This window comes from Cuculus canorus, chromosome 10 (genome assembly GCF_017976375.1).
Source record: "Cuculus canorus isolate bCucCan1 chromosome 10, bCucCan1.pri, whole genome shotgun sequence".
Lineage (NCBI taxonomy): Eukaryota > Metazoa > Chordata > Aves > Cuculiformes > Cuculidae > Cuculus > Cuculus canorus.
The window spans coordinates 9107292-9119549 of NC_071410.1; the positions used below are offsets into that span (position 1 = coordinate 9107292).

At 44.8% G+C, this 12258-nt stretch overlaps 1 protein-coding gene across 1 annotated transcript; it reads right to left on the bottom strand.

Annotated features, from left to right (window-relative positions):
• Positions 1-393: 393 nt before the first annotated feature.
• Positions 394-5737, bottom strand: LOC104063705 (protein FAM162B). Its single transcript, XM_054075442.1, has 4 exons — positions 4500-5737; positions 3423-3528; positions 1849-1957; positions 394-1211 (listed from the first exon to the last, which is right to left on the bottom strand). Exons 1-4 carry the CDS (start codon positions 4630-4632, stop codon positions 1104-1106), a joined length of 456 nt encoding a protein of 151 aa, XP_053931417.1. The 5' UTR covers positions 4633-5737; the 3' UTR covers positions 394-1103.
• Positions 5738-12258: the final 6521 nt, after the last annotated feature.

The window sequence follows — 12258 nt, forward strand, 5'->3', positions numbered from 1 at the left end:
TCAGACTGTCAGCACCCATAACTGTGAACTGGGACCTGTCTTGAAGCGTGATCACTGTGTGAAAATGGAACTTTAAATATTTTGTTATAACGTCTCCCATCTGTTAAACATCATCCTAGAGAGTTTGGTGACACTTTAAATGAAGCTGTGAAGAGATGTGTTTGTTTTAGATTTAATTGGACAGCCTTTTATTATGAATCAATGAACTATGATAATTAAAAAGAATCCACTTTTAGCAAACTATGTATTAACAGTTGCTCCTGACTAAAATCACAACTAAGCAAGTGCTAGAGAACTTTTATGGCAATGACTGGAAGCAAGAGATAGAAAAACAATGAGGTACAACAGGATGAGTTGTGCCTCCAGACCAGGGTCCCTGTATGGACCCGGGCTGCCCTGCAGCAGCAAAACCACTACACACGCCCAAGCTACCACTCTACATCACTGAGATCTCCTCTGGCTCAAAGCCCTTTTTGGCCCAAATCATTCATCAGGGTCTGCTCACACCCCTTCATCTTTCCAATCCCTCTTCATACTCATGTCCCTCCTCTCCCCTACCCATGGGACCTCATGAGTGGCTGGAGAAGGAGTGGAGACAACTACAGCAGCAGGCTCAGAGTTAGAGATAATTGACTTCTTTGTGCTAGCAAAACATATTTCAGACTTCCTTTTCCCCTGCCCTGGGTCACTTTGGCCAAGGCTGTTTGCCCCAGAGGCACTGCACAGAATGAGACGCTCTCTAATAGAGAGGTGCATCCTTCTTGCCTGCAAAGAGTCAGCCCCATGGCCATAATGAGCATCAGCATCAGCGCAAAAAATCTCATCCTGATCTTGGGAGTCCATATCCATCCTTCCCACACATCCCAGTTTAGAAGAGATTTCTGTATTTCAGTAGAAACCAGTGTCAAAGACCAGAGGGCACAGAAAGGAGCTGCTGGAGTTTCAATGGGAGTTTCCCAATTTGTATGGAGCACTTTTTAAGCAGTGAAACCTTTGCCCTGAAAGTTTTGGTGAAAAAGATACAAAGGGTTAAATGAAGACCGCTACACATGCCACGTGTGCAAATCATTTATCTCCTCCTGTTAAAAGAAATCTGTTCACAATCATTGTGGCTTCACAACAGCTGCCTCCTGATCTTTCTCTACTTCAGCCCTCCATTTGGCCTTCTTTTCTACGTTCTTCATCAGCAGCGTGTGATCCCTTTTAGCAGCCTTGAAAAGAAATTATGAAAATCATTGCATTCACATTTTCCCACCTCTGAATTTACCCACGCTTGCACCACTTGCTTTGTCACCCCACTCCCCTTTTTGATATTTTGCAATGATAGAAATTAATGTGTTCAGCTGTTTTACCAAATTTTGCAGCTGTGATTAGTGGTGTAAATTGTTTACAGGTGAGCTGGGACATGCAAGACAGGGTAGAGACCCCTCTTCCCCACAAGTGGGATGGGAAGAAGCAAATGTCATGACTCCTGATGGTCATGGTGGCACACGGCTTAGGCGGGCAGGACTGCAGGAGCCTCATGGCCCGTGGGTGCAGGGCAGGACCAGCTACCATTGACATTTTCTGAGCTACTCCACAACCTTTGTACAGACCTCTGTGATACAGATCATTGTACTGCACAGGTTTATGGCAAAGTGGGTCAGAAGGAACACATTAAACAGTAAATTTGGCTGCCACGTGCCAATATTCTCTCTGGAGAATAGGCTGATACGGAGCCTGTACAAATATTGCTTATATGGACTTATTCTCAAATATATCTGTCACCTGGGCCATTATTTACAAAGAAAGCATAACTAGACCATGCATTAAATGGATCAATTCTCTTCACCGAGAAACAATACTCACTTCTTTGCCTGTGATTACCATGGCCAAACAGCCCAGCAAGGTCAGTGCAATCATGATGTAGCAAACCTTTATCCTGACGCTGTTCCTTGCGGCATCGAGGACTTCAGACCTGTGGAAGACAGAGCAGAGTTTCCATCCTGCAGCAGTATGTGTGAATTGAGATCCCGGGGAGATGGGTAGTGAAACCTCAAGTCTTCCAGCAACTGCCTATTAATGTATAGTGTGTTTCAGACTTCTCTTCCTACAAGTGCTTAGAGGAGGACCAAAAAGAGTTAGGCTGTGAGGGAAAGCTTTAGCTGCCCTCCTACACAGGTGCAGTATTGCTGCCCCCAGCAGTTGCTAGTAACAACAGGAATAACAAATAATAACAGGAATAACAAATAATAACAGGAATAACAAATAATAACAAGAATAACAAATCCTGTTTTCCTCCCTTCTTCTATTGCAGGGGAGAGAGAGCACCTGTAAAATGGCAAGAACTGGAAAGTCTTAGCATCATGATAAAGGAATTATGAAGGGTTCATCTTTGGGTGCTGCGGGGCAGGGTGTAGGGTGCTGCACAGCACTAGGAGACTCTGGAGTCATGCCTCCAGGGCCAGGGAAAGGCACCCTCGGTGGAATAAAAGCACATGCATGACATTTTGGCTAAAAGCAATGGAGATTTTTCACACAGAGAAGCACAACAGGTAGCGGTGATTTGGCGTGTTGTCACATCCTCATTCCAACTGAATGCAGTGCTTTGCAGCCCCATCCCACTACAGCACAGAGCTCTGCCAAGCAACTGGCATCAGCCCCACAAGCATCTGCCTGCAACGGGAGGCTGAGCTGGGTTGGAGCAGATCACTGCACTATCCTTGCACTCTCCTTCCTAAGCAGCTGAACAGCCACAGCCATTGCTGGGAAACCTCTGCCACCTTCCATGGGCGACTCACAACATTTATTCAACCATTTATGCTTGCAAGAGACTGCAGTGTAGCAATGAAATGATATCCAGCCACGGATCTACTTACACCTGCAAGGGGAAGGCCAGCTGGAAGAGCCCCCAAGATGTCACAAGTCGTGCAGCGTTAGGTCTTTATCCTGAATGACAATCTCTCAACAAGGGGGTGAAACCATAACCCAGACCTGAGTAACTTGTCGTAGATGTCTGCTACCAAAGCGGTGTACAGCCCCAACTTCCTTCTAAACTGTGTGCAACATTATTGGTTGCTAATTAGCAAAAACTTACAAAGCACGCAAACCCCCAAACTGGATGATATTTTGCTATGGTGACTTCCAAGTTACAAAGCCATTTTTCATGCAAAATACTGTTTAACTTAGTCTAAAACTTATGATTTCTAAAAGAAGTGAATCCAGTTTGCTTCACAGGGCATGACGATAATTCTGTGCTCCCAAAAATCCGAATTATTTTTGGACATCAGTAACATCAGGCCCTGTCAGCCCAGAGGATCACTAACCCTCACCATGAGAGCACACTTCTGAGCAATGCAAACTGGGGTCTTAATCTATATATTTACATCCTGAAGTATTCAGGCAAAAAAAATTTAATATCAGAAGAAAACGGGTCTACTTACGATATGTACTTGGGAATGTCCTCTTCCCTTTTAAAGCGTCCTGCCCACACTAATACCTTTTTATCAAAATTCGTAGGGCTTCTGTCATTTTTTAATGCTTTGTAATCTGTAAGAGATTTTATAAAGGAAACCATGAGCTGAGCTTAAAGAAGAAAAGACGGAAAAAGCTGTCATTATGGGTGGAAAAGGTTTGAAGTTCAGAATGGCACTTTTGTATTGTGAGAACTAAATGTGCCGACTGCCTTGGCTCAGAGCCTGCTCACGCATTCCAGAACTTGTGAGTGGCTAAAAAATCCCAGGTGCAAATCACCAAGACCCACAGGTAAATATAGTCTCCTGCTTCTCTTACAGAGTGCCAGTGAGACCAGAACTATATCTAAAATATCAGCAAGTGTCTTTATCAGACCTGCAGCAAGCAGTAGAATGGATCGCTAAAAGGACAGGCTCCATTCCAGCAAAGCCGCTCGGTGGAGACCCACAGCCACCCCACAGGAACACGGGCAGCCCCACGCGGCGCAGACTTGCTAAGGTGGTGAGGCTGCAAATGCCAAGAAGAGGGTAGTACAGATCAAAAAAAGAATCTATATCCGTGCCAGGGAGCTTGCCCAGGTGGGAGCAGCCCATGCCTGCTGTCTGCCAGGTGAGCCAGGGCACTGCTCGTCACAAGCGCTCGCAGTTGTGGATATAACCTGGCAGGGAGCATCGGGGAGGGCAGAGGGGTGCAAGTCTACTGCTTACTTTAGCCCTGCATGTGTGCAGATGTGCACCAGTCCTCCTCAGGAAACCTGGCAGCTGGCCACAAGAAGGAACTAATTAACAGGTTCCCTGACACGAACTATCAAGTCTGTATTTGCTGCCATAGAAGGAAGACTTTTCAAAACAAAAAACTTTATCTCTGTGCACCGGGTCAGTCAGAGCTTTCAATTACATCTCAGGAGCATTTGTAACCCCAAGGAGACGCAGCACTGCATTAACACAGCCACAGGCAAGAACAAGGGTTGTTCTCTTGCCCTGTCCTACAAACACCCTTTCCCTTGTGCTGCAGCACACAACAGCAACCAAAGTCTTCCTACCCACCTGGATTAGCCATCTGCAAAGCCGTGTCTTGAGCGCCCTTCGCTTTGTCACCGACGGCTCTGGTGGGGCGCAGGACTGGCCGAGCCATTGGCCGCCACAGCCTGGGGCTGCACCCCAGCAGCCTCCCCAGCATCCCACCCCAGCTGCCACTTGCCTCTCCGCTGCCCTGGGAGCACACAGGGGGACGGGCAGGAGCCCAGAAGGCTGCTTCTTGGTGTTATTAACTAACATAAAACTACCTCTTCCTGTAAGAAGGGAGTAACATGCATTTCCACCCTGGCTGCCAACAGTTTTTGCTTACATCACGATGACGAGTTAAACTTATCGCCTGTGTTTACCAAAATGACACACCTTCCAAGCGAGGCAGGCAGAGATCACTACTACGGCAGTTCATGCCCACCCCTGGCTCTGCCCTGGCTCTCCATCCCAGGGACCTGCTCAGGAGAGCAATGGGTATTTACATTATTTTCTCAGTTCTTCCTATGGTAGGACTGAAATAGAACAGGGTGCAACATTTTGTCAAAGATAGGCTTAGTGAGTGCTAATTGTCACAGCCAGGCAAGCTGTTAGAGTTCTTAATTGTTCTCACCTTAAAAATAATCTTGCAAATCAGTTGTGTTAAACAGATTTTTTGAAGAGGAACAGCGTTTCCCCTGTCTCAGAATCATAGAATGATTGGAAGAGACCTAAAAGATGACCTAATTCCAACCCCCTGCCATGTCCAGGGACACCTCTCACACACCAGGCTGCTCAAAGCCCCATCCAACCTGGCCCTGAACACCTCCAGGGATGGGGCAGCCTCAGCTTCCCTGGGCAACCTGGACCAGTGCCTCACCATCCTCAGGGTGAAGAATTTTCTCCTTATGTCTAATCTTTCCCTCTCCAGTTTATACTCATTGCCCCTAGTCCTGTAATTACATGCCTTTGTAAAAAGTTCCTCAACAGCTTTTTTTTATGCCTCCTTCAGGCACTGGAAGGTCGCTATAAGATCTCCCTGGAGCCTTCTCTTCTCCAGGCTGAACAACCCCAACTCTCTCAGCCTGTCCTCATAGCGAAGGTGCTTCAGCCCTCTGATCATTTTGTAGCCTCCTCTGGACCCATTCCAACAGCTCCATATCCTTCTTACATTGAGGATTCCAGAACTGGGCGCAGGACTCCAGGTGGGGTTTCACGAAAGCAGAGCAGAGTAGAGGGGCATAATCCCCTCCCTCACTCTGCTGTTCACACTGCTTTTGATGCAGCCCAGGACATGGTTGGCCTTCTGGGCTGCAAGCGCACATTGCTGGCTCGTGTTGAGCTTCTCATCCATCAGCACCCCCAAGTCCTTCTCTCCTTCTCTGCAGCGCTGCTCTACCAGAATATATGTGGTTTGGTGGAAGGAAACCAAAGCAAATGTTTGTGCCTATAAATGCAGATGTGAAGTCCATCTCACATCAGACAGCAAAATTTCCTGGCAAAGAAAAGTATTTCAAATATATCAGATTTAAATCAGTAAACTAAGAAATTATGTCAAAACACTCAGATGATGTAGTATTTGTCAGTCACTAAAATTGTCATTGAACTGTATCAGTGTCTATAAAGTATTTGCCCTCTTTTAATTCAGTCTCCACCAAGCTGGGATAGTGCTGATATTTTCCACACCAGCTGTTCTACTGTTCTAACCAGAGGAAGAACCAAACCCAATGTTATTCCATCACTTCAACATTTATCCTGCATTTTACACAAAATTCTGCCTGATGGGTCAGGAAATGGAAATGCAAAATACTTGTCTTGTTTGGAGCATTTGGGTATTTACTCTCCTTAGACACATGAGGCTCTACAGCTGATTTGCAACTGAAGAAAAAAATTCCATTTGAAAGCAAAGCAAAGAAGCAGTTGCCAAAAGCAAAATTTTCAGAACTATTTAGTAATACTGTCAAATGCAATATTGCAGATAATCAAAGTGTGTCTAAGAGCAAAGGGAGGAACTGCAAGGGAATTGAGCTCGGGATGTCGGCAAGGGTATTCTTTAAGGGCTGAGAGGATGAAAGATGTGAGACAGATGCGGCTCCAGCTACCCAGATCCTGGCCCCAAGGAAAAACTTTGCCATTTATAAAGACATTTTAGGTTTTTTGAGAACACAAAGTTCTGAGGGAAGAAGAAACTCTCAACAATGACAAACACACATTTTCCTTTTCCATGAAAGCTCCGCAGCTCATCTAGACATAACACAATGTGTTTAACTTAATATGCTTATAATTTGGTAAAGCAATTTAGATCCATTTCCAGATTAGAAACCCATACAGAAAATAAATGGTGGTTTGAGCTTCCAGCTGTAAACAAGACCTGCAAACAAGCAGAAATCAGTGGATGTGATTAAGCTGGAAGAAGCAGAAGGGAAATCTGGTAAAGTCACTGAAGATATTTGTGTCCTGCCCAGGATTCCCCTTTGGGATGATGGGCATGAGAAGGAGGAAAGGTGCATTTATAGCACAAAGTTTATTGGGTTTAGCACCCTTGAGCACCCCCACGGGCCCTTTTCACACCTTGCAGAATTGCTGCTGAGTGGAAAACAGGCACTGTACATCCAGACATCTCTCACTTCTCAAGCTGGGTGGGCAGGAAGGGTGGGGGGCAGTGGATGGGATCTGCTGCAATGATGCTCATGTTATATATTGGATGCTCACATTGCACTCGGAGCCACCCAACCCCACAGGGAGCCTGACTGCAGAGAATTTTCACTTTACAGATACTCTCCAATGTGTTTATTGCATAAGTGACTGTCTTTATGTTGTGTCTGATTATGGATACAAAGAGGAAAAAAAAGAACATTTTTATTTTATCTCTGACTTTCTTGAATGCAGAGAAAATCGTGGGCTTTTCAGGCCTCCAGTGCTTATCCACCTAGGGGTTGCCAATTGTTTCCTTTAGAAGACACATCAGCTAACAGCTGTATTAATCTTGTCTGCTGTGAGCAAAAAAGCACTTCAGGATTTATTCCGCCAGCATTTAGAATGCAAAGACACAGAGGTCCTCATGAAATCACAAGGCAGTTACTTATTCCTGAGTTTTGTTTGTTTCTCTGGCGCTGTGAATGCTTAATGTCAGGGTGAGTTTTACTGCAGTGCATGAAGACTAATAAAAAGCTACATACACCACTGCATTAGGAAATCAGGCTTTCCCTTATATACTGTGGATTTCTCTCTGGCCCAGAGCACCCTGAATCCTTTCCTGAACAGCAGACAAATGGAACCTTGAGACCAAGATAGCCTTGTGTGCAGCTAAATGGCCTTAGTCCTCCCTAGAGATGTTTTGAGTCCAGCCCAGTACATGCACGTCCCCCACTGCCCAGGTTACAAAACCTCCCCACGAGGCTCATCCACTCACTCCCCTCGCCAAGCCACCACTTGATACCCATTCGTGACTCACTGACAGAATACAATCATTATTTCATGACCATTAAACTCACAGACAGGGCGTTTACTGTGTAGAAGTAACAAGATGTCTGGAGATGAAGAATTGGCAAAACTAGGCTTGAAGTACCATCTTATTCTCCTCCCACGTACTTTTGCCAGCTCCTCAGCAAGCCATGGACAGTAGAGAGAACCCACACACTGACTGGCTGCACAATCGTCCTCCAGGCTTGCTCTGACCCTCACTGCAAGGGGAGAGCACAGATCTGAAGGGTTTTGAGTTCCAAAGAAGCAGGCTACCGCAGACTGAGCAGAGGGTGGCTCACAGCTACAGTGGTGGTACAGACTCCGGACACTTCTGTTTTCTGTGTAAGAGGCATTTAGAGTTGTAACACTTGCTGCACCCTGGTGCCAGCACTGAAGGTGGAAAAGTAAGCACAAAACCTCACAGGACTCTATCCCAGTTCTCCATCATTTTCATAACCCTTCTGCTACCTCAGACTCTGCTCTTGCAGCTGACTCTGCAGCAAGGACTAGAAACCAGCCATCCTGTCCTCCCTAAAAGAACATAAAAAACTTCAGAGAACTGCAGCAGAAAGACCACAATGTAAAATCTGTCACTTTTTGATTTCTGACTGACTTTATATTGTTACTCCCAGCACCTTAATTCTAGTTATTGTCAGTTTGCAACAATGAGAAACTTGGACTTGAGGTTTCTTCACCTGTTCTTATTTTCTGTTTTCAATAGCCACAGGAATAAAAAAGTTTATTCCCCCAGAAGCCCCAGGCTCCTGCACATCTATAAACATATACTGATTAATATTCATAAGATCACACAATAAATTTATTTTAGTCATATACGCAAAAGAATTCATAGGAGTATTCAAACAAAAAAAAAAAATTACTCTGTAAAGTTGTTTTCATGTGAGGCGTCCTCAAAAACCAAATGGCTTTCCCCATCACGCTCTGGTTTGCATGCCATGCAAACTTCTTACATGAAGGCTGTGATGAAGAGAAGAAGATAATCTTATCTTAAAATTCTTTGCCTTCCCCCCCCATTTAATTAAACATGCGGCAGAGCTCTGTCGTGGTTCCTAGACGAGATAAACAAGCTGTCCTGGATGGGCTTGTGGCTCATGAAATTCTAAGTGAGTCAGGAAATATTCCTCCACACGGCTGTGTATTCTCCAGCAGTGCCATTTAGCGCAGCAAGAACAATGAATCGCTTTGAAATGTCTCACCCACCTGCAGACTTCCAGCCCAAGAGCCCATCCCTCCTCTCCAGGGTCCCCAGGGAGCAGAACTCCCAGGGCTTCAGTTCTCTCCAGGAGGCGAGTCACATCCTTCCCACGTCAGGAAATCATCTCCCCTACAGAAACTCAAATGCAAACTCCAACAAGCTAAAAGCTCTTTAACTATTTCTCACCGTGGCCAAATCAAATCAAGGAAAGCGTCACAGGATCTTATAGCCAGACTCGGAGGGTTTGTAAAGAGCTCTGAAAACAAGCACCAGCATGAGGTTTTAATCACTTCAGGACACTCAGAATACTATTTTTCTATAATCTTGAGTGTTATCAATAGAATGAGGCATCTGCTAAAAGAGAGCAGTGACAATGAAGGAGTCTCTCCCCTCCTTCTGCTTTACTTTAGAAACAACGAAATAAGGATTTCTCTATCCAGTTACCAAAAGATCCTGCATTTTCTACCAATATTGTCCCCATTCCTCCAAATTTGATAGTATCACTACAATTTGAAAAATCCTGCCTAGCAACCACAAATAAGACACTAAGAAGCCACCTAAGGAAAAAAAAACAAAAACCAAAACATGAAACACAAACAAACAAGCGCACAAAACCCCAAACAAACTGGTAGGTCTTGCTTAATTGATACCACATGAGTGCTCTGGCATCAGTGTCTTAATGGGGAAAGGTAATTGGCGTAACACAATATTGTCTACAACAGGAGCAGTAGTTTCCTTCAGGTGAAAAAGATCTGAGCTGTTCTCTACACCTGCCACTAACACAAGAATGAGCAGGATTTGGCCCTGAGAGTGTCAGGTCTGAGCAGAAGTGCCTAACATTGCAAAGATAAAGATCTCCAAATGATCCTTATCAAGAAAGATTTATCTTCTCTGCCATCAAGCACATTTATTCTTAAGGGAGTTAAACCCCAGCCTGGTTGTTTTGCTGCTTAAGGTGTGTTCACCTCTGGGACAGCACAAGAGCCCACTCCTACATCTCTTGATGGTAGTGGAAATGCCTTCAAACAAGGGATACTGCTGTAGCCAAGAGGACCCATAAGCCACAGTTTTTTTCCCTTCCGTTGGCTTCAGGTTTTTAGCTAAGATGCAATAAAATATTTCATGCACACAGGAATGCAGTTATGAATTGTCTTAACAGGAGCCAAATTCAATGGAGCTTGTGAGCTAGACCCAGAGTCGCTAACCTCTGCAAGCGAATACTAAAAGGAGACCTGGGATGGGTCTGACATGCTTTTGGTACAAAGAGCAGGGTTTATAACAGCTGGGGTCAGAAGGACAAAGCTCACAGAAGCAAAGCAGAAGCTAGTCATTGCTCTGACGAAGTGTCAGTATGACCTTTCCGAGGTTTTGGGATGATCATACAGAGGCAATGAAATGGCATGTAACCTCCAGCACAGAGCGACTTGGCATAGGCAGCAGCTGCCTGCTGATGGGCAGGGACGGGCGGTGGCAGCCGAAGTCCAGCTTCAGCAGGGAGGAGCAGCCAGACGCAAGCAGCAACGATCCCAGAATCCATGGGAAATCCTCCAACTTGTTCAGGGTGGTGTGATGAAATCACAGCTTTTACAACCAAAGAAATTAAGGCATCGATGAGCTTTGCCCTATGCCTCTGGGTTTTGGAATAATGCACAACTGGACAATAGAGCAAAAATGTGCAAAATCCTAAAAGGAAAACAAATCCATCAGAACCCTAACAATTCACATTTTGACTCAGAGTTTGGAGAACCATTTAATTTAAACTTTTCCCACACCTGTTTCCCCAGCTGTGTCTAAGAAACATACTGACAAGGACAGAGTCATTCGCTTGTCACTTAACGATTTTCCTGAGAAAAATAGCATTGTCTTCAAAAACAGATGTATTTTGAATTGGTTTACTCCATTAGTCAATAGTTTATGGAAAATACATACCTATTCTTAAAAGACTGAACAATTCTTTGTGGAAATGTCTTTTTCCCTTCACTTGTTTTAATATAAGGATGACTTACGATTTTTTCAGCCTCTGTGGAGAAGTCACGTACCATCAATCAGAACAATAAGCCTACAGAGATCATTACAAGCCCTTGCACTGTGGGGTCAAATTCCCCCTTTTAGTATCTGGTTGAACGTGGATACAATCAATACAGGAGCAAATGTCTCCCAGGTAACACAGTGAGAGGCGCTACCCTGGGACAGTTTGTCCCAGCAATGCACACCCCAGTAGTCCATAACAGAGCCGAGTACCTCCTCAAATTTATGAACTGTGTCTTGACAAACCCTCTAAAGAGACCATAAAACTCTTCCAAACACTCTTGGGTGAGACATAGCCTACCTGTAGGAGGAGATTTACTCCCAACACCTTTTATGTGACCAAAGGGACAATTAGGGAAGTGCATCTCCTAATGTGTTTCCCTAAGGCAGCAGGAGAGTGAAAATCTGTCACAGAGGGCTTTGTAGAAACAGTGTTGTCCTGCTGCCTTGTTCAAATCAGTGGCTAGATCTGCCTGCACTCTTGGGCACTGGCTCCTGCATGCCACTGCAGGGCTTAGACTTGGGCTGGTGACTCCTCTGCTCCTTGTTTGTATAATTGCACGAGGGAGTCCCAGGTGGTTACTGGAGCTCCTACCTAGCAGCTTCCTCTATGAGAAGGAGGGAAACGAGAAACTCATCTTAAGAAGATAATGATTACAGGAGCTGCAGAAAAATAAATGACATCCTACATAAATAGGACTTTACTTCTACAATAACACAAAGCTGTCCTGCATTTTCTGGACTCTGTCATGGAAACATCAAGCCATTGCCGTAACCTGTCTTACTGAAAAAGGAATTTGTTGAAGAATAAAGCTTATCATAACAGGTTTCCCATGTGGTATCTACATTAGGTGATCAGCTCTCATTTATTTAGGCTTCAGCAAAACACATCTCTCAGGTACAAATGCAATGCTAGGAGAACTGGAGATTCTAGGAAAAAAGGTAAGTTAGAGAACGAAGTGGCTGAAGTGCAGATGGTGTCACCAGTTTCACACAGAGGTTAGTGAGAATAATATATAGGAAAACTGGATGACCTGAACAGCTTGTGTTGTAGAAATGGGATAAAGAGCATAGAGAGCAAAGCCATCTCTTTGAGAC